The sequence below is a fragment of the Cyanistes caeruleus genome, chromosome 1 (genome assembly GCF_971803275.1).
Source record: "Cyanistes caeruleus chromosome 1, bCyaCae1.hap1.1, whole genome shotgun sequence".
NCBI classification, from domain to species: Eukaryota; Metazoa; Chordata; class Aves; order Passeriformes; family Paridae; genus Cyanistes; species Cyanistes caeruleus.
Window position 1 is genome coordinate 85485421 of NC_141701.1, and position 23399 is coordinate 85508819.

General features: G+C 46.9%; 1 protein-coding gene across 1 annotated transcript; it reads right to left on the reverse strand.

Annotated features, from left to right (window-relative positions):
• Nucleotides 1-11171: 11171 nt before the first annotated feature.
• Nucleotides 11172-13796, reverse strand: LOC147655687 (tubulin beta-2 chain). Its single transcript, XM_086900451.1, has 4 exons — nt 13627-13796; nt 13026-13134; nt 12670-12780; nt 11172-12464 (listed from the first exon to the last, which is right to left on the reverse strand). Exons 1-4 carry the CDS (start codon nt 13681-13683, stop codon nt 11404-11406), a joined length of 1338 nt encoding a protein of 445 aa, XP_086756577.1. The 5' UTR covers nt 13684-13796; the 3' UTR covers nt 11172-11403.
• Nucleotides 13797-23399: the final 9603 nt, after the last annotated feature.

Below are 23399 nucleotides of genomic sequence, written 5' to 3' on the forward strand. Positions count from 1 at the left end.
GCCCCGCCGCTGACGTGCGGCGGGAAGGGCGCGGGGCGGGCCGGGCCCGGGCATTGTCTCCACGGCCCGGTCGGGCTCCGCGTCCGGGTCCGGGCCGGGAGAGACAGGCTGGGCCCCCCATCCGCGTGCTAAACGCCGCTGGCTTGGGGCGCCGGGGGAACTTCGCCTTTAGCCGTCGGGGAAAAGGCTGGAATCGGAAACGATGTGGCTTATCTTGGGGTGAAAAAGAAAACAAAATCGCCTAACTCTTCTTTGTACACCTGTTGGAACTCGTCCCCTTGCTTCCTTCAACTCTACTACGCCACAGCAGCAAAACACATGCTGCTATGTTTTATTAGCACCCTCAAGCCTGTATTTCTAGCTCAGACCTGTTTAATCATGTTTCAGTATGTTTGAAGCACAAGCATAATTTTTCCGTAGCTTGGGCACCTGAAACAAGCAGAGTGGTGATGTTAAAGCCCATAGCCACTTTCAAGCACAAAACTCTGCTTTAGATATTGCTGCTTAACGTGTATACATGAGGCTCTAATTTCAGAAACACAAAAGGCTGGCATGAGATTTTCTGCTGCTGCTAGAGGATGGCTTTTTCTGGGAGTTATCCAGCAGTGATAACAGTTTAACACACACAGGAATGGGATATGTTTCTTTTCTGTAAGTGAAGTTATAGTCTGTGTTACCAGATACCTGTGACACACCTCATTTTTGAAAACTTTGAATCCTGCTAGTAGCATCTCTGTCTGACCTCTCACAGAAAAACACTGAGATAAGTACATGGTGGATGACCAAGGAAGGAGGGACAGTTCAAGGACAAGAAGAATATAATTGAATCAGCTGTGATACACACCTGTATCTGCACTGCTGCCAAGGAGAACATCTGAAACAAATTTCAGCATGGTCTATAATGGATTGTGCAGAAACTGTTGAATTTAATTGTAAAACAGTACTTGATTCACAGCTCTTATTTTTTTTCAGAAGTGAAAGTAGCTGTGCCACCCAACTGGCCACCCTGTTGAAGACAGCTATACACTAGCACCAGGGAAGGGAGATGACAGCCCACCAAAAATCAAGGAATCGGATGGTAAAGAGGATGCAAAACCATGTACCTTGTGTTCAGCATAATCGAACTGGAGAGAGTTCATTTTAAGCACAACATTAAAGCTCCAAGGGGACATCATGGTACTGCAAACTCTAAAGCTTTGCCAAGTGTTAACAGGCTGACCGTAATTAACATTGTTTATTTTGTGAAAGCTTTTGAACTGTCTCCTATAACATCCCTATAGGCCAATTGATGAGGTATGGCTTAGACAAATGGACTAGATGGAGTGAAAACTGGCTGAACTGCCAAGCTGAAGGGCTTGACACCAGCAACATTAAATTCAGACGCCAGCCGCTGGTGCTGTACTCCAGTGACTGATCCTTGGCCATTAGTAGCCATTAGACTGATCCACTGCTCCATTAGTGAGTTAAATGTCAAAAGAGTGCACCCTCAGCAGGTCTGCTGACGATACAGAACTGGGAGGAGGGACTGATACACCAGGGGGTTGTGCTGGCTGCCAATCCAGAGTGACTTCAGTAGGCTGGAGAAACAGGCCGACAGGAACCTCATGCAGTTTAACAAAGGGAAGTGCAAAGTCCTGCACCTGGGAAGGAACAACCCACTAAACTAGTACATGCTGGGGACCACCCAGATGGAAAGGAGCTTGGCCAAAAAAGACCTGGGGATCCTGATGGACACTAAGTTGACATGAGTGAGCAGTGTGCCCTAACAGCATGGGTTGTCTAGCAACATCTTTATTTAAGGAAGACTGTTACCAGCAGGTCAAGGAAGGGTATAAACTGGGGTGGGACACATCTGGAGTTTTACACCCAATTCTGGGCTCCCCAATATGAGAGAGAGATGGGCATTTTGGAGTGAGTCCAATGAAAGGCCATGAAGGCTGTTAAGGAAATGGGGCATCTGTCATACAAGGAATGGCTGAAAGCTGGGATCAATTTTCCGGGAGAAGGCTTAGAGGATTCTTATCAATGTGTATAAATACTTGATAGGAGGCAGTAAAAAAGATGGAGCCAGGCTCCTCTCAGAGGTGTGCAGTGACAGGAAGAGGGGCAGTGGACACAGAATGAAATACAGAAACCTGAACATAAAAAAAAAATAAAAATAAAAATAAATTTTAAAAAAATGCTTTGTTCCAATACAGGTTGCCCAGAGAGACTGTGGTGTGTCCAGTCTCAGAGACAGTCAAAACCCTAAGGGGGGACAACCCTGATTAGCCTGTTCTAGCTAACCTTGTCAGGCAAAGTAAAGGACTAGACTAGATAATCCCAGAGGTTCTGTCCAACCACCACAATTGTGTGGTTGTATGAAAGAGAGGAGTGGGAGGCTGTGTGTAATCAGCAACACCAGACTGGCCGTTTATTAATCTCAGTTTCACACTACATTATAACATTCTATTGCAATAGGTGTTAAAACACCTTCAAAACAAGAAGATTTTTGCAAAGGTGAGGTAATAATTGATGTGGGAAATCATTATCACTATCAAGAATAAAGTCAGTCTGATCAGAATTGTTTACATGATACTCAGGTTAGCTATGCTTAACACAATATAAATCAATGCATAATGTCACCAGTCTCTTTTTTTTTTCTTTTCTTTTTTTTTTTTTTTTTTTTTTTTTTTTTTTATCAACAGCAGGAAATACTAGTGGCTAAAGAAGTACCATATCTTTGCCTGGAATTTGGAATTTGGCTGCTGTGACCTTGAAAAAGTGCTTTGGCTGTATTTTCAAAAGTGCCTCTCAGTTTGCTCCAGTGAATTGACTTTCTTATCAACTGTAGCTCATTTTCTTGCCTAGTGAAGAAACCTCAGCTGCCGTGAAATGTCATGAGCACAGATTGGCTTGAGCTTTGCAACACAGGGAATTAAGTGTGGTGATATTCCATGTGGCTTTTGCAATCACAAAGTATCCAGGGCTGTTCTGGCACTGAGATCTTTTCACCAAATTCTTTAGGAGTTTGTGCTCTTTGTATCCCAGCTGTCGTTAGTATTTTCCTTTGACATATTTCAGCAACACTTAATCACAGGCAGCCTTTGTTATTGTTCACACCACTTCTACATATACATTTGTACTTGCTCTAGGCATAACCCACTCCTTTGGGCAGCAGCAGGCAGTTACATCTTCTAACTACTGGTGGAACTGCAACACAACTGCATCTCTGAGGGATCCACAGACACTGAAGAGCTTTTTGGATGCCAGAATATTCCAGCTTGAAGCATTATGAATCTTATCTTGAAGACACCTGAACACTACCAGAGATGTTGTCTTCCCACATGCACACAATGACCTCCTTTAAAGTTATTCCACTGAGAATTCTGAGCTTTTATTAAGAAACTAGGAAATTAAGAAAATAAGATACTGTAATACTGGTCTCTTCATAGATCCCCACTGTATTTTTCAGGGTGGGATGTAGCTCCAGGTTTTATTCTGAGTACCTAAAAGGAAGTACATGTTTATGTGTACAGGTTCCTTCAGCAATGCTGAACATCCATGAACACACAGTGAATCGAACTAAATGTCAACTACTTGAATGTCAATTCAGAACGTTTCATTATGGCAAACACTTAAACAAATCTTAGCCAACAAGGATACTTAAATAGATATGAGTGTTCCCTATTGGTGTTTTTTTGTTTTGTTTTTTTTAATATAGCTCTATAAATTCTAAGTTGTCAGAATTGCAAATGAAAGCCTAAATTCTCCCATTCATAGAAAGGCAGGGCATGTGCCCAGGAACACCCATGGGCCCCTCGGCAGTCAAAACTCTGCCACAGCCTCCTCCCTTGCCTGCATCAAGCCCTGCCTACCCAGTTTCCAAGGCAACGGTGGAGCCTGGCGATGGATGCTCAAGGGAGGCAACAGGGATCCCACAACATTTTCATGTCTGTCTGTGATTTCCCATTGTTTGAGAAAGAATCACAAATGTACAAATAGGAGAGCGTCTCAAGTGCACAAAATGTCTGCCCACGGCTTTATTCTCAGTCATTTGTGAGGGGTGATATCATGTGGTGCTCAGGCTTTTTGAGTCTTTCTGTTGGTACTCAAATGAGCCGGCTCTGTTCATTACATCATTGTTTGCCTTCTACCTGATAATTATGACATTCCCACCTGATGAGGTCACCTTTGGAACATGATGCTTAATCATTTGCAATATGCATTAAGATAGAAGAATATTCTGCCAGCAAGAGGATGGAATAATTGTGAAAGCAATTTTAATACTAGTAATAAGATACCTTAAAGAGAAATCTATTTTTATTTCAATATTACAACTCACTGCAGGCATTAGAAGCTGTTAAATACTGAGCATGTTTATATGAATGAACAAAAGTAGTTTCATTGTAGAGCCCTCTAAACTTGTGTTTATTATACCTGAGGATCTCTGTGTTTGACCAAGAACAAAAGAGGAGAGAGGATAAGCGTGTGAGTGAAAATCACATTACAGAGCAATTTGGGACACTGTCAATTTTAAAATAACCCATGCACCTTTAGAGGGGAGAACTGTTTCTTGATGAATCTAATATTTCTTCCACACCATATGGTTCCTCTTGTGAATTTAGATTATAGCCTCTGAGTCAGGCATTTCTGTGAATGTGCTTGTACAGGACACAGCAAACAGAACCCCACTTCTCTGGCTTCCAAAGTTACCATAATAAACACGATCACATGTTGCAAAACTATTCCAAAAAGGGAAAAATGTGGTGATCATCATCAGGCAGCGATTTACTGAGAAGAAAAGCAAAACAATGCAGCCTCTCATTATTTCCTCTTGGCACACCAGATGTAATGGGTTAGCAGCCAGATGGCTCCTGCCCCCATCCAGGCTGCATTTACCTTTTAAGATTGCTCAGTAGATGAAATACATCTGATATCCTTACAAACTGGGTCCTGACTAAGATTCCAGCATCAAAATAAATGAAACGCTGATAGCATGTTTTCCAGGGCAGTTCATTTCCTTCACGTCATCAAGAACAAGGCAGAGATAGAGACTTTGATCTGCTAGTTACTGTTTCTTTTGTTCCTTAGCTCCTTGCTTTCTTGCAATCCGATAGTTACTTGTAACTCAAACTGAGGCTGGGCAAACTCTGAACTACATCTTGTGAGGTCTGCTAAGAGATGCGGTAGTTTGTGGTGTGATTCAGTGTACATTGTTTAAAATTGCCCGGGTTCTCTGCGGGAGAGTTCAGGGTGATGTTGCATTAGGTGGCTGAACCAACCAAATACCTTGTTTTGCTCTCTCCTGCTTCCAGCTGCCCACATTTCCCTCCTTCTTTGCCCAAGCTCTCCCTCTGGCACACCACCTAATTGAAGAAAAACCTTCCACCCCCTCAGTTTTCTGTCCTTATCTGTGGAGTTAAGGAAGAGGAAAAGGCTGGTGAAAGGGTCAGACATGCTCTGGAGCTGGTAGAGGAAATGACACAAAGGTAACACCTGAAGTGGGGCAAAGGGAATAGGACCATCCTTTTTAGCAGCTGGAGGATACAAAATCAGCCTTGCCTAAGGAAGTGGCAGTTTTCTCAATGGCAATAAAATCTCTAATCCCTGCCTGCTAGGGTGGAGCTGGAAATTTCTTAGCTGAAATTTCAAAAAACAGCCACACAATCAATTTATTAATTATAAGACCAGCAGTATGCTGGATGCAGAGAAGCATGCTGTAAGAAGTCAGTGCTTGAATTTCATTAAGTGTTTGTAAAGCTTGTTGTGAGACCATTTGAATTCTGCTTGAAACCCCTGTTTAATTATTCACTATGGAGGCAGGCAGTATCTTTCTATTGCATTCATGGAAAATGTGGAAACATTTTTCACTGCAAAACAACACAGAACCTTTTACTGAATAAGCACACAACCTCTGCCAGGGTAGCCACTTCATCCTCTGGAGCAAGTGTGGGTTTTTTTCACACTTGTGCTTAAACTGAAATATTAACTTTTTTTTCCAATGATAAAGGCATTCTTGCCAGAAAGGAGGAAAAAAAACCCCAAAAACCAAACAAACAAAAGCCACCAAAAAAACCACTATGCCTTAAGCTTCCCAAGGAAGCCAAGTGAGAAAAATAACCTGATTATTAAGGATGACATATGGATGAATTGAGACCAGTTGAAAAATCTCTACACTACAAGAACCAAATGTTAATAAACAAGAATTTAACAGCTAACTTGATTTCTTCCCCTACAAGTGGAATTCTGCCTGTAAGGGAAAAGTGACTTTGACTGGGGAGGAAGCAATGACATACTCTTAAATTATTTCTTTTTTACCTAGATACTGTAAATAGATAGCCTTCTCATACACACACTTCAAAGAGACACAACACAATTTTTCTTTCTGGCAGATTCACAAATAAAATACTTAAAATAGGAGCAAAGTTAGGAGCAAGGAAACAGTTCAGTTCTTGTTAAATTTCTCAGGGAGAGGAGTTATCACCTGCACCATGTCCTTTGCAGGCAGAATATTTGGAGATGGGCAGGCTTTCACAGTGTCCCCCACACCCTCCCTCTGCTGCCTTGGTTTCCAGTGCTCAGAGGGCTCCAGCTGGACAAGTGTCCAGGAGACTCAGGGCCAAGAAATGTCTTTTTCCAAAATGCATCATGGCCTGAGGCACTTTCCTGTGACCAAATGCTTCCATTTTGAATTTTCTTGTAAGCAAGCTAAAGAAAAGACACAATCAAATGGGAGTAGCTGAGAATAAATAGTCTGGTCTTTCCCATTTTAATAATTAACAAACAGACCAGGACAGGTGATTAGTGATGTATCAAAAGGCAGGTGCTTAGTATGAATGGATTTTAGATTGGAAGGTGAAATATTCTCAATATTTTATTTTTTTTTAGTCACACAAACATATTCACATATATTTGGCTCCTTTTCTGTAGAGGTTTATTTTTAGCTGAAGAAAGGGGAGGGGGGGAAAAATAACCTTACTCAGATTACCCCAGCCACATATAAAACATCAAAAGCTTTGTTCTGTGGAAATGTAGAAGCAGCTGAAAAAACAAATGGGAAGATTGAGAAGGGGATGATTTGTAAACGAAAAACAGTGCCTTCCCTATAATGAACAGGCTTGAAGGAATAATGTTACCTATAACTCGTGTGCAGGCTGCCATTTCTGAACAGTCCCTAGAAGTTCATTTTGTTCATTATGCTTTAATGTGGAGAGGAAAAGTAGAACAACATCCTTTGGGAGAAAAGTTGTGTATCAAATAATAGGGAATATTCACATGATTTCTCCAGAGAAGATTTTAGCTCCTAATAGCTATAGCAAACAAAAATATTAGGCTTCATTAAACAGAAAGCATTAGTTAAAGCACCTCCCACTGTGAGGCAGAATCTAATATAGATTAACAGCCCTTCTTTAAAAAAAAAAAAAAAAAAGCAATAAAACAATGAGATATGGGGGGTTGGCTTCAGGTTGTTTTGGGTGGGAGAAGAGAGGGGGTTGTTTGGAAAGTGGTTTCAGTGGAACAATCGTGAAACTTGTCCTACTGAAACCATTACTGGGTTTCATTCTGATCTTACACATAACTTGGCTGTGGAGATTACAGGACAAAGGACAAACAAAAGATGCAGGGAGCATTGTTATGGGCCCCAACTTTTTCAAGTGAGGCAAGAAAACTTGTCCCTCTCACACCACTTTGCCAGGGTTGCTCTGGGCACCAGAGCTGTGCTCTGCAGTAGTGCATTGCAGCACTACTCCATACGGACTCTGTCAGCCCATCACTACTTCTTTAAGCTCATAGAACTTGCACGTACAGAAGAACTGACTAGCACGGCACCTCTGAGCTAAAGATTAGGGGTTTGCCCTATTTTTGCAGGGAATTCACTGGACAGGAGACACAAACATCTGGATTTTCTTCTTTCTTCATGTTATAAATCCTATTGGCTTACTCTGTTCTTCACCTCATAGCTTCTGAAAGGATACACCTGTCAACAGGATGAGCCTCAGGTATGATTCTTAGACTATCACATCACCAGGACCATTGTATGCTGAATGCAACCTGATTTCTGATTTAAATAGGCACTTAATATATCTTGGGAAGAGGAGAATCATTATTGCTCCCACTTGAAAGACTGGAAAACATCTGTTGGAAAACAGATGTCAGTTTACAATCCCATTAAGAGTTTTGAAATATCAGACCACATACTGGATTATATTTCCACAACACACCACAATGGCTTAGACTGATGTTTGAGAAATAAACAGGGAAGAGAAATTAGGAAAGAGGGCATCCCAGTGCTACTGCAACTCATGCCATTTCTATTTAAATTAAACCTGCATGCTGCCTCGTTGCTTTTACAACCTTATTTATCTTTACCCTCTTGCACTTAACAGCAGTCAAGCACTGATTGTTTGCCTTGGTCAAGACATTCTACTAACATGCTTAAAAGTTCCACACATTTAACAATGGGAATTAAAAATAAATAAATAAAGATATTGTTCCCTTCCCCAACAGCATCAGCTCTAATTGTCAACAGAGGAGAATGCTTCCCTTCAGGCCACAACAGATCTATTGAAATGAAAATAGATTGTTTTATATTATTAACTTATATCTCAACACAAATCAGCCATTATAAGTGGCCTAATCTGCAGACCACTAATTCAATATTTTCTTTCCCCGTTTCTTCCAAACAGAATGCCTCATGCAAGACCTTCAGCCCTAAACATATTGTTCATTACATGGACAAATATAAATCTACACCCAGGAGAGGTTACAGTAGTCAGATAACCCAATCTAAAATATTTCCAGTGATTCTGCTTTCTTTGTGAAACAGAAAAATTGCAACCACAAAGACCTGTGAAGATACCCCTTTATTGCTTGGCATATAGCAGTCAGCTCCAGTTTTTATAATGAAAGGTCTCCTGGGCAATACTAATAAAGCTGAAGATCAAAGATAGACAAAAATAGACTGCAGTCCCAGGCCCAGGATGAGACTTAACCTCCCTTATATTTGACTTACTGTTCCCACCAAGCTTTGAACCTTCCCTTCAAATCTTTCAGTATCCCTTTTTTTTATTATTTCTCAACTCCTACTGAAATTATGGTGTGATTTTTAATTTTTTTTTAATGATTATGACTGACAAGACATGTAGGATTTATGAAAGGACATGCTGCTTTCTAGAGTATTTCTATTTCTGGGTTTTCTTCCTCTAGAACAAAAAAAAGACTACAAATGACAGCAAGCCATGTAGGATGGTGTCCTACTTTCTAGGAAGAGAGCTGTAGTGAAATGTGTCACTTGGGCAGCTATATTTAAGGATTAGCTAGAGACAGAGTGTAATTACACTAAGAATTAGATGCTAGACGTGCTGAAAACTAGTGAAACCTGCTACAGTGTCACAGCTGAAAGGAAGATCCTTACTATCAAAGACCAAGGTCTCCTCTTTCAGTGACACTGTTTAGATTCCTATGCAGACCCAGAGCTATAGGATCAACAGTTTCAAGTGCAATCTACCTAGGTAATGTCAAGGCAAGGTTACTGTGGCAACCAAATACAGTGTTTTATTTCCCCTAAGGAAATAACCTAAGGGCCTGAGGCAGCATGTATTAACTCAGTTACTAAAATAACCTCAATTTGTCTAATGTTTAATCCTAGAACTGCTCAAGTGTTAAGAAATGCAAGTACTGTTGTGGGTATACACAGCTGCATTTGTTTACTGACAGTCCAGACAGTTTAAGAGCTTCTCACTCCTCTGTAAACCAGAAACCAAACCTAGAGATGAGAGAAGCTTTTAGCAAGTGCCTGATGTCCTGCACACACCAGTGTAGCTAGGCCCATCAGCAAAGAACAGCGTACATTCAGAGCAGCGTCCACAGGCAGAGGACTCTAAACAGGCAAGATATTAGTTATGCACAGCAGCTCCCTTTTAATCCTTTATTCCAGTAATGCCTTGCAAGCATTTCAGTAAAGGATCACAATAGAGGCTGCACACATGTGAATACCAGCTCTTTCAGAACAGTAAGGACTGCAGCAATTGTAGCATTGGTAGCAGTTCTCTTAGCAACACATGTTTTTTTAGGGAAGGACCACTCCCCTAAGTGGTTTTTGGATGAACTAAGGGCTAAGCTTACTTATTGGGTAACTGCTGAACCCCACCAGGGATTTCACTCTTGCTTTGTAGGAGAGTTATGACCTATGAAACTTGGCTAACTACTATTAAAAACATTGCAGATTCATTCAGGGTTCTTGCATCCTCTAAGAACATAGAAACATCAGTCCCACCTCCCTCACTGTAAAGAAACAACACTTACCTTTGCAAAGATGCACAGCAGGGTGGAGCTGCACTGCTCTCCCTGCCTGGGTAGAGGTCCATCTCCTGCAGGGACCAGGAGTAAACAATTGCCCTGTAAACATGTAACTTGGAGACAGCTATTCTCAGGGTATCTACAGGTCACTAAGATTGTATGGTATGCTCTGGGCAGCCTTTTGAGTCTAGAAATTTGCCCATCACCTCATATCTCCTAAAGGAAATTGATTGCCCTGTAGAAATCACTTTACAGTTAAGGGCAGGTTAGCAGCTATTTGTGGGAAAAACAAATTATATTCTTGAAGAGAAAAAGCTTGGGTTTTTACCTGAGCTCTCAAGTTCCCTGCTAGTACAGACCCGAGCTTTTCTTCATGGAATTTTTGTATTTAGAAAGGAGAGTTGAGGGGAAGATAAGCAAGCTCAGCATCAAGTCAAATCACAGTCAGCCACCCATATGCCTGTGCTATAGTCCCTGGAACAAGTTAAATAAGCTGCTGAATGGCAGTAGGAAAGCCTGCAGCTATCCTGTCAAATCAGTTTTGACAGCCTGTAATGTGGAATTCAATACCTTCTCTCTCTGACCTCTCTATGATGTATGCCCATGAAGAGGAACTGCACGAGTGCAGTATCTTGTTTTTATCAGCTAAAGCAGCTTTTGCTGCAACAATTAGCTAAGCTGTTAAACACAGGAGTTTCCATAAATCACCTGGCATCTTCAGCTGAGCTACTACAGTTTCCATATGTTGCTAAATTCACAGCCTGAGAATTCTTACTTTATTGAGCTTAACCTTTCACTGAGATTGAGGAATAAACCGAGAAATGAAGCCACAGAAAACTACATAAGGATTACTTGCTTAATCTAGAGAGAAAAAAAAGTAGAGGAGACAGTTTAGGACACAAAAAGCCTTTATGTTTGAGAAGTTAACCATTTCAACAGAAGACTCTGAAGTATTTTGCAACTACTGTTACATTGGACAGTCAAGGATACAAAACTGCTGACAGAAGCAACAGTGGAGAGCACCAAATTAAAAAATGCATGCTTCAGCACAACTGCACAGATTCCTTCTCTCAATGAATACTTGCCTGCTCAGACTATACTTAACTCCTACCCATCTCAACTTTACGCCTCATCCTCCTCTCCCTCCTCTTCGAACTCCCCCTGCTCATCAGCAGTGGCATCCTGGTATTGCTGGTATTCAGAGACCAGATCATTCATGTTGCTCTCGGCCTCCGTGAACTCCATTTCATCCATGCCCTCGCCGGTGTACCAGTGCAAGAAAGCCTTGCGCCGGAACATGGCCGTGAACTGCTCCGAGATCCTCTTGAAGAGCTCCTGGATGGCCGTGCTGTTGCCGATGAAGGTGGCCGACATCTTGAGGCCGCGCGGGGGGATGTCGCAGACGGCCGTCTTCACGTTGTTGGGGATCCACTCCACAAAGTAGCTGCTGTTCTTGTTCTGCACGTTGAGCATCTGCTCGTCCACCTCCTTCATGGACATGCGGCCCCGGAAGATGGCGGCCACCGTCAGGTAGCGGCCGTGGCGGGGGTCGCAGGCGGCCATCATGTTCTTGGAGTCGAACATCTGCTGCGTCAGCTCGGGCACCGTCAGGGCGCGGTACTGCTGGCTGCCGCGGCTGGTCAGCGGGGCAAAGCCCGGCATGAAGAAGTGCAGCCGCGGGAAAGGCACCATGTTGACCGCCAGCTTGCGCAGGTCGGCGTTCAGCTGGCCGGGGAAGCGAAGGCAGGTGGTCACGCCGCTCATGGTGGCCGACACCAGGTGGTTGAGGTCCCCGTAGGTGGGAGTGGTCAGCTTCAGGGTGCGGAAGCAAATGTCATACAGGGCCTCGTTGTCAATGCAGTAGGTCTCGTCCGTGTTCTCCACCAGCTGGTGCACAGAGAGGGTGGCATTGTAGGGCTCCACCACCGTGTCCGACACCTTGGGCGAGGGCATGACGCTGAAGGTGTTCATGATGCGGTCGGGGTACTCCTCGCGGATCTTGCTGATCAGGAGGGTGCCCATGCCGGAGCCCGTGCCTCCGCCCAGAGAGTGGGTCAACTGGAAGCCCTGGAGGCAGTCACAGCTCTCCGACTCCTTCCTCACCACGTCCAGCACGGAGTCCACCAGCTCTGCGCCTTCCGTGTAGTGCCCCTTGGCCCAGTTGTTGCCAGCCCCGCTCTGACCTACAGGGCACACCACAAGCCAGGGCCCACGTTAGCGGCCCGGGGACAAGCACGGATGATGCCACTGCCCCTTCCCTACGGGCTCCTCCCCCCCCTTCCATCCCCACTCTGCTATGGGGATTCAGAGACACTTGCATGCTCGCTCCAAGTCTTTTCTGTGCCAGGAGCTCCTCTCTGGCAACTCCTCCACCCCACAGTCACTCACCAAAGACAAAGTTGTCGGGACGGAAGATCTGTCCAAAGGGGCCGGAGCGCACGGAGTCCATGGTGCCGGGCTCCAGGTCCACGAGGATGGCACGGGGGACATACTTGTTACCTGTGGGAGGAACCAGCAGCAGCGTCACAGCCCCGCAGTCAGCAGCCAGTGTCACAGGAGCCCTGCTGTGCTCCCTTCCGCTCCCCTACGATTTGCTGCTGAGAGCATGGAAACTTAGAAAGATGCAGGGATGGGAAAACAAAGCAGCCATTTAAGCTGTACTGGGGTGTCACCCACTGCGGGGAGGGCTGGGGTGCACACCCTATGGCCCCTCCCCCGGAAAGCTCATTACAGAGGGGCGTTACCGGTGGCTTCATTGTAGTAGACGTTGATCCTCTCCAGCTGCAGGTCGCTGTCCCCGTGGTAGCTGCCCGTAGGGTCGATGCCGTGCTCATCGCTGATGACCTCCCAGAACTGAGGGGACCGAAGGGTGGTCAGTGCCGCCACGCCCCTCTCTCGCCCCCTGGCCAAATCCTCGCCACGTGGCGCGCGGGGATTCGCCGTGCGCGGGTGCGGCCCCCCGGCCAGACGGAGCCGCTACCGCGCCCTGCACACCCCCCCACCGACGGGAGGGGTGTGGCACCGCCTCGACGCCCCTTCCCCCGCCCGGGACCCCTGCAGTCCGCGGGGGGCTGATGGACAGCAGCTGATGCCCCCGCCCTACCCTTCTTCCCCAAGGCGCGCTGCACCCGCGGCACGGAAGCCCCAGAACGCTTCCCCCGAAGATGGAACAGCCGGGAACCGTCCCACGCGGACCCTCCCAGGGACGGGAGAGCCCGAGGGCGCTCCGTAGCGGGAAGCCGGGGTCTCTCCCTCCCGGCAGCGCTCTCCGCGGGACACGCGGGCTGAGCGGGCACCGCCCCACGCGAGGAGTCCCGGGCAGACGAACGGGTCGTCGGTTCGTACCTTGGCGCCAATCTGGTTGCCGCACTGCCCAGCTTGAATGTGCACGATCTCACGCATGGTGCCGGTGTCCAAAGGTGCCGCCCCGCTGCTCCTGCCGCCTTCACCTCCTGCTCCGCCCGCTCCCGCACTCGCTGCGGCGGCCGCGCCCCTCGCCGCCCCTTAAATCGGGCGCCGCGCCCCGCCCCGCCGGTGACGTCATGCGGGAACGGCGCGGAGCCAATGAGCGCGCGGGGGCGGGGCGCGGCAGCGGCATTGTGTCGGGCTCGGGGGCGTGGCCTGGCGCTGGGGGCGTGGCCAGGGCGTGGCCGGCGGGAGCGGTCGGGGCGCGCCGCCGCCGCCCCGGTTCGGCGCTGACAGCGGGGACAAAGGCGCCGAACGCCGCGATGGGGCTGCCGGGCCGGGCCCCCCACGTGTGAACCGCGGAACCTCCCTGCGGCCGCCGTCCCACCCTTCGCCCTCCCGCCGCCGCCGCAGCCTTTTGTTCCCCGCGAAGGGCAGCCTTCCCTGCCGCAGCAGCGGGCGTTGCCGTCGGGGGGGAGGGAGGGGGAACCCCGCGGCTGCCCCCGCCCCCCCGCCGGTGTCTCCGTTCGCACGGTGCCGGCGGGAGACTCCCTCCCCCGTGGGGGCACCGCGCACCCTCCGGCACCAGCAGGCGCCCGTGGTTGCCGCCCGTCTGCCCGCACCAGCCCGCACCGGCGGTCAGGAGCCCCGCGCCCTGACCCGGTTTATCTATCCCCGGCACGATGCGGGAGGGCTTCCCTCCAGCACGGGCTGTGCGGTGATGCTGTCCGCCAGCCCTGCCCTCGAGCGGTCTCCGCCTGCCTCTCCTCGGTGCCCAGCTCGGCTTCTCGTTCTGTGCCTAAAAAGGTGGCATTTGGTCCCCGCAACTGAGCCAGGAGCCGCTCTCCAGCCCAGCGCCCTGCTCCGCGCTGTCCCCCCGTCCGGCCGCAGGCAGCAGCGAGCGGACAATAGCGCGGGGCTGCTGCACAGGGCCAGGGGCTAGAGGGGGGTGCTTCCCCCAGCTCTGCAGCAAGAGGGTCATGCTCTTCCTCGCTTCTTTGCGGATTTACAGATGCTGAGGGATGAAAGAGGGGGGGAGCAGGAGAGGGTTGAACATGTGGTCCCCAGAGATGATTTCTGGTCCCCCACTTTATTTCCGAGCAGCCCCCTGTGTCACCGCGGGCATTACAGCGGTGGCAGGGAGGGCAGGCGGTGGCGGACAGGGCACGGCACTTGCCCACGGCGCCTGAGGAAGAGGAGGTGGCGGGGAGGAAGAGCACGGGCAGGGCGGCACGGTTCCCGTCGTGCCCGGTGCCCTTCGGGACGGTGAGCCCGGCGTGGCGGCTCCTCCTCGGCATCGCCTGCTTGTCCCCACGGTGCCGGTGTGCATGTGCAGCGGAGAGAGGGCGCGGCTCCCTCGGGAGCTGCTCCGAGCCCCGATAGCACAGGCGCCGGGCGGGACTCCACTAAACCCCGTTCCAGTGACCCGCTAGATGAAGGCTACTTCATCTATTCTACGCTTCAGCTGCTCTAGAGGTGCAGGTTAAAGCACATCACCATTTTCAATCCATATTTCTTCAATCTGTTTCTTCTTCTTTCTCCCTCCTTTGTTCTATCCACGTGTCGATGTCCCTAATCTCTCTAACCTGCAGATCGCTAACCTTGCCTGTGAATTACTCCAGATCTGATTTTACCTTCTTCCAAGGCAATCTTCGGCACAACCCAGTTTCTTCTGATTGATATGCCAACGCATCCACACCTTTCTTTTGTTTGCCTTACGGTGAGAAGGCATCCCGTCTCCAAAAGGCATGCTAGAAAATACACCCTCACGTTTGTCTCTTCGGTAGCGATTTTGAGAAAAATTAATCCGATCATTTGCAGTCCCTGTGAAATCTGTTTTTACTGGCCTAAGCCAGGAGCAATTTAATTATTTGGTTGACTACGCTTCACAAACAATGTGTAGCTGTAATTCCAAGCGAACAGTTTTTTTTTTGGTGGCATGCTAACTGCATAATCAACATCCTCATCTATAATTATTTGTTCAAGAATAGCTTGCAGATTAGCAGCTCCAGGGGACCACTGACCACTCCAGGTAATGACTCAAAGTAATGCCAGTCTTTCCCATGGCTGCGGCGGGTGTGCTCCTGAAAACCCTGGCACAGCAAAACTCGGTAACAGCAGAGCTGGTGCAAAATACAGCTACTGTGACTTTTTGCTGCTATAATTTCCAAGTATTCTGAGTGTTGTACGCTGCATATCAGTTTTTTTACGAGAAGAATACTCGTGAGAAGAAGAATGACACTTCGGTGAGAAGGGAGTAGCTGATTTTACACATCCTCCATACCTACGCTAAGCTCATTCCTAACAGCTTGAGGCTTCAAAGGAAGCCATTTTAAAATCCAATTCAAGGGAAACAGATTATTAACAGTGGAGGAAAGAAACCCACCCCAACTGCTTTGCCTTAGAATCAACTAATATACATTTTTGAAGCAGGGGGAATTCAAGTATATCTGCTGCATAGAACGTTGAGAAAAATAAAACAGGTGAAATGTTTGTTTTTCAAATAAACAGCTGCTTTTTAGAGGGATGAGAGAAGAAACCCAGGTCTAGCTTTTCTGCAGCCTCTTGAATCCTTAGAGATGAATGGCAGCCGTTCAAATCACTTCAGGAGACTTCAGACAAAGTCCGTTTTAATTCGAAGGTGAGTATTAGGGACGAAGGGTTCCTCAAAGGTTCGGCGCAGCTTGCTGTGAATTACTTGCAGGGAAATGAAGTGTTCAGCTGTTAGCTGCCCGTGCCTCTCTCCCCCCTCTCTGGCTGTGCCTCCCACCGCTGTGTCTGTCAGAGCAGCCCCTGCCCCAGCCCCAGCCCCGGGGCCGGCCCTGCCTGGGCTCCTCCATCCCCATTGCCCAGGCAACCACCCCCCCCGCCCGGCAGAAACGAGCTGCACAAAAAAAAAGAATAAAGAAAAAAAAAAAAAAAAAAAAAAAAGAGAAAGAGAAAGGAACACACACACACACAAAAAAAAAAAAAAAAAAAAAAAAAAAAAAAAAAAAAAGCCTGCAACATTTTCACTCGCCAGGCTGATTTCCCAGGCTGTAAAAGCACTGTGGGTAGGGGACTGCGGAAACGGCGGCAGGGCGGATGAAATGCCAGCTTGCAAGGTTGTTCACAGTCGTTGTCGACATAAAAGAACAGGAATAACACAATCGCAGTCAAGAGTTTGCGTAAGGAAGCTCAGAGGATCAAGCCAGTTTTAGCTAACGTGTCCTGTCCCCGCTTCCTTTTGTGGTTCCCATTCTCCTACTACAAGGTTGGGTGTGATCACCGTCAGAGCCTCTGTTTTAAGCTACTGAAGTGGGCACTGATGAAAGAAAGTCCTGGTTTCCTTGCTAAATGCAGAGGGTTGCAAAAGCCAGCTAACAAAAGCCCAAGGGAAAGACTTAGTCATTTTAATTTATAATAGAAAATATGGGCTTTTGTGGGATGTACTGCAGCATAGTTTGTGGGTCATTAGAAGGTTTTTTTCTATAAAGAAACTCGCACCCGTCCCATGGCTCAGCATCACATTTCACAGATTCCACCCCTTGTCTGTGGCTCCTCTTAGAAGGATGGAAATTCCTTACAGATCTTGAAGCTATGCCCAAACCCCCAAGAAAGGCACCTAGACCTGTATATTGAGGGAAAAGGTGCTGTATTATACAAAAATTAGAAAGTTTGTGCTCTCATGGGTTGAGGTCTTAGACCATAGACCAATCTGGACATCTAGGGTGGCTCATTAGGTCATTTAGGGCAAACCAATATTTTGCTCCTCAGTGAGAATCATTGTAACTCAGCAGAGAGTCAGTGAGGAGTGGGCTGGGAGGACCCTGCATACATTTGAGAAGAACTCAGGGTGGTGCAGATGGAGAAGAAACATTTTGCAAACAAAATTTTGTTGAGTATCTCCGTTTTTCATGGTTTTGCCTACAGGTTGCTTGCAGTCTGTCAGTGGCTGGAGCCACCTCTGCCCACTGCTGGGAAGGGACAAGGCTGTGTGCTGTGTCCCTCATTACCCTTGCTCCCAACAAAACCCCTGCCTGTGACAGCCCAGCTGGGCTGCCTGGACCCAGACTCCTGAGAAAATTGCTAAGCCATGGGAAAGCCAGCAGCACAGCCCCCTGCCTAACAAGAAAAGGTACAAATGCAGGCAGAGAGAAGGTTATAGGAACATGATCATCAGTGGCTGAAGGACAGGGTAGAATCAACATCAGCATGGAAAGCTGTGAGGTCCTAAAGGAAGAAAACAGAGAGGCAGCAGAAAACTGCAATGCATCAACACTGAGGGTGCATCCATGGGAGCAGCAAAGTCCAGCCCTCCTCCTTTTACCTGCAGCTGCCCGGCCAACACACCAGAGTCTGTCTCTGCCCATCAGTGCAATGTTTAAACCCCACAGCTCATCAAAGCCAAGCTGCCTTCAGGCCACAGTACCCAGGGTTAATGCCAGCATGTACCCGATGAGACACGCACAGGGTGATCCAGGACTGGACAGTGAGGGGTGGTTACACTGTCAGCAGTGGTCCCACACCATCCTGTCTGCTGGATGGGCTCTGGTCACCCAAAAAGCCCCAGTGGCTGAGGTCTGGGTTGTGGACCTGCTGTATTCACAGCCCACATATCCTCCCAGGCAGCAGCTCAGGGGAGCAGGGTCACCCCTACAGTGCTGTCACGCTTGCCAGAGGGGCCCAGAGCCAGGGCAGCTGCCCCATAGCCCCTGCCAGTGCTGCCCATCCTGGGCCATCCCTGGCCCCATCTCTGCTGAAGCCAGGAGCTTCTGGTGCATCCTCCCCACAGTGGGCTTCAGCCAGATCACAAGATTTTTTTATTTTTCTTTTACTGCTGCTACAAGTCACTGTTCCTAGCAAATAGTAAAAACTCAGTGACTGTTAAATTTTTTTCTTAGAGCACCTGCCTCCTCACCAGTTCCTCTTTATTACAAACGTAAGGATTGTTTTCACAAAAGAGAAGCTGGAGCAAGGCTGTCAGCCAGAACCCCACACAGTACTCTCAGAAAGGAAACCCCTCAGCCTCAGCTGAAGGACTTTCACTGCAGCGCTTTGTCAGCAAAAATTACAGCAGTAAGAAGCCCCAGAAGAGGCTCTAAAGGACATCCCAGGACCACATGACACCTTTCATGTGCATAGTGTCACATATTGTGCACTTGATTTCCCATAGCACATAATGGACCTGTGACAGTGTTATTTCCTGGTTCATCTTGTTCACACTGAGGCTGATGGGTATGCCCCCACATAAGATAATAATAATAATAATAATAATAATAATAATAATAATAATAATAATAATAATAATAATAATAATAATAATAATAACAATAATAATAATAATTCAAGCATTTATAAAGTCTTCAAGGATATATAATATGTGGGAGTATAAACTACAGAAGTGCAAAAGAGAGATGAAAAATGGTTTCTCTAATTAGGAAATTACTAAATGACAAGAAGCAAAGAGCAGGTAAGAAGAGGCAAAGGGCAGTTTGCCTACTACCGTGTGAGAGTGTTGATGAGAAATTGATCTGCTCTCTAATAAATCCTCTTGCCTGGCCACCAAACGTGGCAAGATGTTGAATGGACGCTGGGGTCCCTGAATCAATGATGGGAAAGCATTTTGATTCCTGTGTGCTCTGCTTGCCAGGCATAAATATTAATAAGGTTCCAGCCTCAGTACTGTTGCTGATGCAGCTGTTTCTACATTCATGTGGAACAAATTCAGTAAATGCAAAAGAGCAAGGCATGAAAGAAAATGTTCACTTGCTTGTCTGAGTTATTCTTGAAATCTGGTCTTGCTCCTTTCTTTCATAAGTAGGATTTTTTGGGGGGGGTGTGTGTGTATGTTTGGGCTGAAGTACAATGGGACAAATTTGCACAGTTTGAGGATCCTGTTGCAAATAGCAGTGTCAGAGGGTAGAAACGCTGGCGAGACCCTCATTTACAGCCGTCAGATCAGAATCTGGAACCGCAGGGCTACAGGAGCCACATGACCAGCAAATACTCCTTTTTTGTTTCCATTCTCGTTGGTTAAAAAAATTTTCTTTCCACCCCAACGACTCATCCTTTAAACCCCGATAGCAACACGCTGCCCTGCATCAGTACTAAGTCTAACTTCTACTGAATCCTTTGCCTCCCTCGACCAGCTCGGATTTGGTATGTTAGGGAAGCAGGAGTCTTTGTAAGCGGTTTGAACAAAGAATTTTTTTTTTCAAGGTCTTCTGCCACCACCCTGCTCTCTCCTCCCTGCAGTTACATTGCGGCTGGCAGCGCTGCTTGCTGTAGGAAAGAGTGTGCTTGTCAACTCGTTAACACTTTATTTTTCCTTCGCTAAAGGCATGATCGTGCAAATTGATTGTAAAGACCTTATCAAGCAGCTGCGTTGGCCTCTCAGATGTCTCTGATATGCATTTTCAGAAGAGTGTAAAGAAAAGAAATGTGATTTTGAAGGCTTAAAAAAACCGGTCCAGGATCATTCATATGTATATTAAATATCTGTCTTACTGGCAAAGAAAATGACCGGGAAATTTTTCTCCCCGGTACCCGTTGCCGTCCCGTGTTGGGCTGGAAGGAGATGATCTGGATGTCAGGAGCCTGCAGCTGAGAAAAGCAGGGCTTGAGGAGCTGCGCAGGGCTGGGCTGTGCTGTCAGCAGCACAACCATTCTCCTGACGGCAGGATTTACACAAAGGCTTTGATCGTCTGGTTTATTAAAGCTGGAAGCATCCTCACCAAGACAGAACCAAGAGCACAGCTGAAAGCGTCATTGCCATCACTCCCTTCCCCTTGTGCTCCAAGGAATCCCTGCTCTGGAGTTGCGGTGATGAGGGAGAGGCAGCAAAACTGGGGTGTGGTGACAGAGGATCACAGCGCCAGCGCTGTCGCTCGGGGACATCAGCGTAGGTGATTGATAGGGGATCCCATCAATCAAAAACCTGCCTTGTCCGGGAGCAGGGGGAGAGCCGACCTGTGCCAGCAGAGTTGCCCGGGGTTTATGGGCTGAGGTGTCACCTTGGCACAGGTGGGGATGCACGTAGGTAAGAGAACCATCCAGCACTACCTCTGAGCACACACTGCAGCATTTTACACAATGGCTAAGCGAGGTTCATCATTACAAGGTTTATCTTCTGCTCACAGGAGCAGGTATTTTTTCAACTGATTTATGTAGAGGCTGGTTCAGATTCTGAGCGCATTAAAAGAAAATATAGTTTCCAAATAGCATGAATTCCTTTGTCCTGCTCTCTCCTCCCATTTTCCCATTTTCGGATTCACAGGATTTAGGGATACTGTAATCTTCACAGGATTTAGGGATACTTTTCACTGATTCGTGTTTGCCTCGAGAGAAGCATATAACTTCATGCACACAGATCATTCAGTCCTCCACCTCAGGATGCTGTAATAGCAGCAACAGTGCCTGGCACCAGCTTTTTCAAACACAAAAAGCAGAAAAGGGAGATAATTTCTCATGCTTTCTGAGAGGCAGCAGAGAAGGACATTTTTCAGCTTCTGTTCAAGGGTGGGACACAGACATTTTGAAGATGCAGTTTCAGCCTCTTGGGATCATACTTTGAAAATGTGGTAAAGGGACTGATAACATCTTCCTAGGGTGATGTGTTCTGACAGCACAACTATTCTGTCTGTTCTCTTGTCATGCAAATAGAGAACACCCCCATCTTTGGCTACTAGTGTGAATTGCTATTTTAAATGTTTTCTAACTCAGGAATTTGGATACAGATCATTGAGTGATGTTTTCAAAAGTTACAGTCAGTGTAATCACCAATAACATCAGATACACTGATGAGGTGTCAAACAGTGACTGTTTGGCACACTTGTGCTAGGAAACAAAATACACACCAGACCTAAATCATGCTTTTCAAGAACTGTACTAGGAATTTGGAGATCCTGGCCAAAGCTGCCATATCTTTATGGATCAATCCTTATGGACATTTGCTGCACTCTAATAATGTACAAACTATTGTTTGAGATATTTGCTCTTTCTGATAAATCACTGTGTTCAACAGAGCAGGAAGGAAAAGCCAAGAGAAAAAAATGGATTGAGTTGAGGAACTTCTGAGTGAAGACTGGGAGGCTGCTAAGGGGACAATGCCAGGCCTGTTAGCTTCCTGACTTGCCCAGGGAAGAGGATGCAAAACAATCAAAGCTGATTTTGTACAGCTAGTTTTGCTTGCAAATGGAAAAATGAAAAGGCCACGACATCACTTTAAAAAGTAATGAAAGAGAGTGGCTGTTTGGAGAACCGAAACGAGAGACAGGCCCTTGTTGGCATGCTGGAGAATGGGACAAGCTGTATGCAGGCATGTCCAGTTGGACCTGCAGGTTAGGAGTCTTGTGACAGAGACTAGTAAGTCCAAGGCTCAGTGTAAAGAGCAAAAGAAGATTCATGGAAATCCTGGCATCAGCAGAAGGAAAATACCCGGAGGGGTGGGGAAGAGACCAGAAGTGCAGCAAGTTCCATAACCATGGCAACAGCAAACTATCTGTCAAAAAAAGGAAATTCATTCCACTCCCAAAGCAGCCTGAATCTCGGTCAAACCTTTGTTTATGTGGCCGCCAGTGCTGCATGTTGAATCAGTAATTTCCATGGCTATGAACGTGACTCTCTGCAGCCTGAGCAGACAGACGAGCCCTCGAGTCTGCAGCAAACTGACGTTCCCTCTGGTTCAAGGACACCACATACCCTCTGCATGTTCTGTACCCTGGCCTTGCACTGTGCTAGGTGACCCAGGGACAGAAAAATATCAGGATTCACCAGGTGTGTTGTATGTCACCTAAGATCTAGGAATTGAATTTAAAAATATGAAGAAAAACATTTTTCAATACTATCTCTTGGGGATTTTTTTTTTTCTTCACTTCAAAAAGTCAGTTCCATTAGGCTTTCACACCTGTGCCCTTCCCTGTCAGGTCACAGGTGTGTAATTACCCATTGCTCCTGCAGATCTACTATAACTGCTGGCACTTGTGTAGCGGAGTAGGTGTTGGTAAGATGTTTTGGGAGTCTCTACCAGGAAGTGGTCTATCTGCATACAAAATATGATTTCCAGTTAACTGAATAAACCTCTTGTCCCCAAGGGGAGCAATGAGTCACTCCGTGTTAGTGCCTCCCGTCCAGCAGCTACGAAACCACATGTCTCAAATGCTCCAGCAGATCTAAGACAAGGTCCTCAATGACTCATATGACAATGAAAGGAAACTGTCTGATTTGATAACAGCAGAAATTTAGGCTGGGCTCACAAAGGTCCTTACAAGCTGTGTGCCTCATGGAGTTGCGTTCAGCTGCAGGGAGATAGGCAACAGTTACTGTAGTCTTCCAGTCTGCAGAGGAGTGGAATAAAGCAGGGTAGAAGGGATTTGCAGGAGGCCACTGGGTCAGACTGGCACAAAACCTAACAGACACGATTTCTAATCATACACACAATTGACAGAGAATTGCTGTGCCACCTTCATCCCACCTGTACAGAAATACTAACAGCCGAGGTTACAAACCCCACAGCCCCCAAAAAAGCCCCCAGACTCTTAACTTAAGTCTTTTGAAAATCAGGAACTGCATTTCCTTGTAGCAATGCCTGCCTAGGTACCAACATGTATGCTGAGGAGGTGCTGTAGCAGTTCTGCTAACAGTGTCAAAGGAGCTACTGCAGATGTAGAATTGCTTGTACATCTGTATTTTGCATCTGCTTACTAGTGGTTTTCATAGTTTTTTTCAGAGAG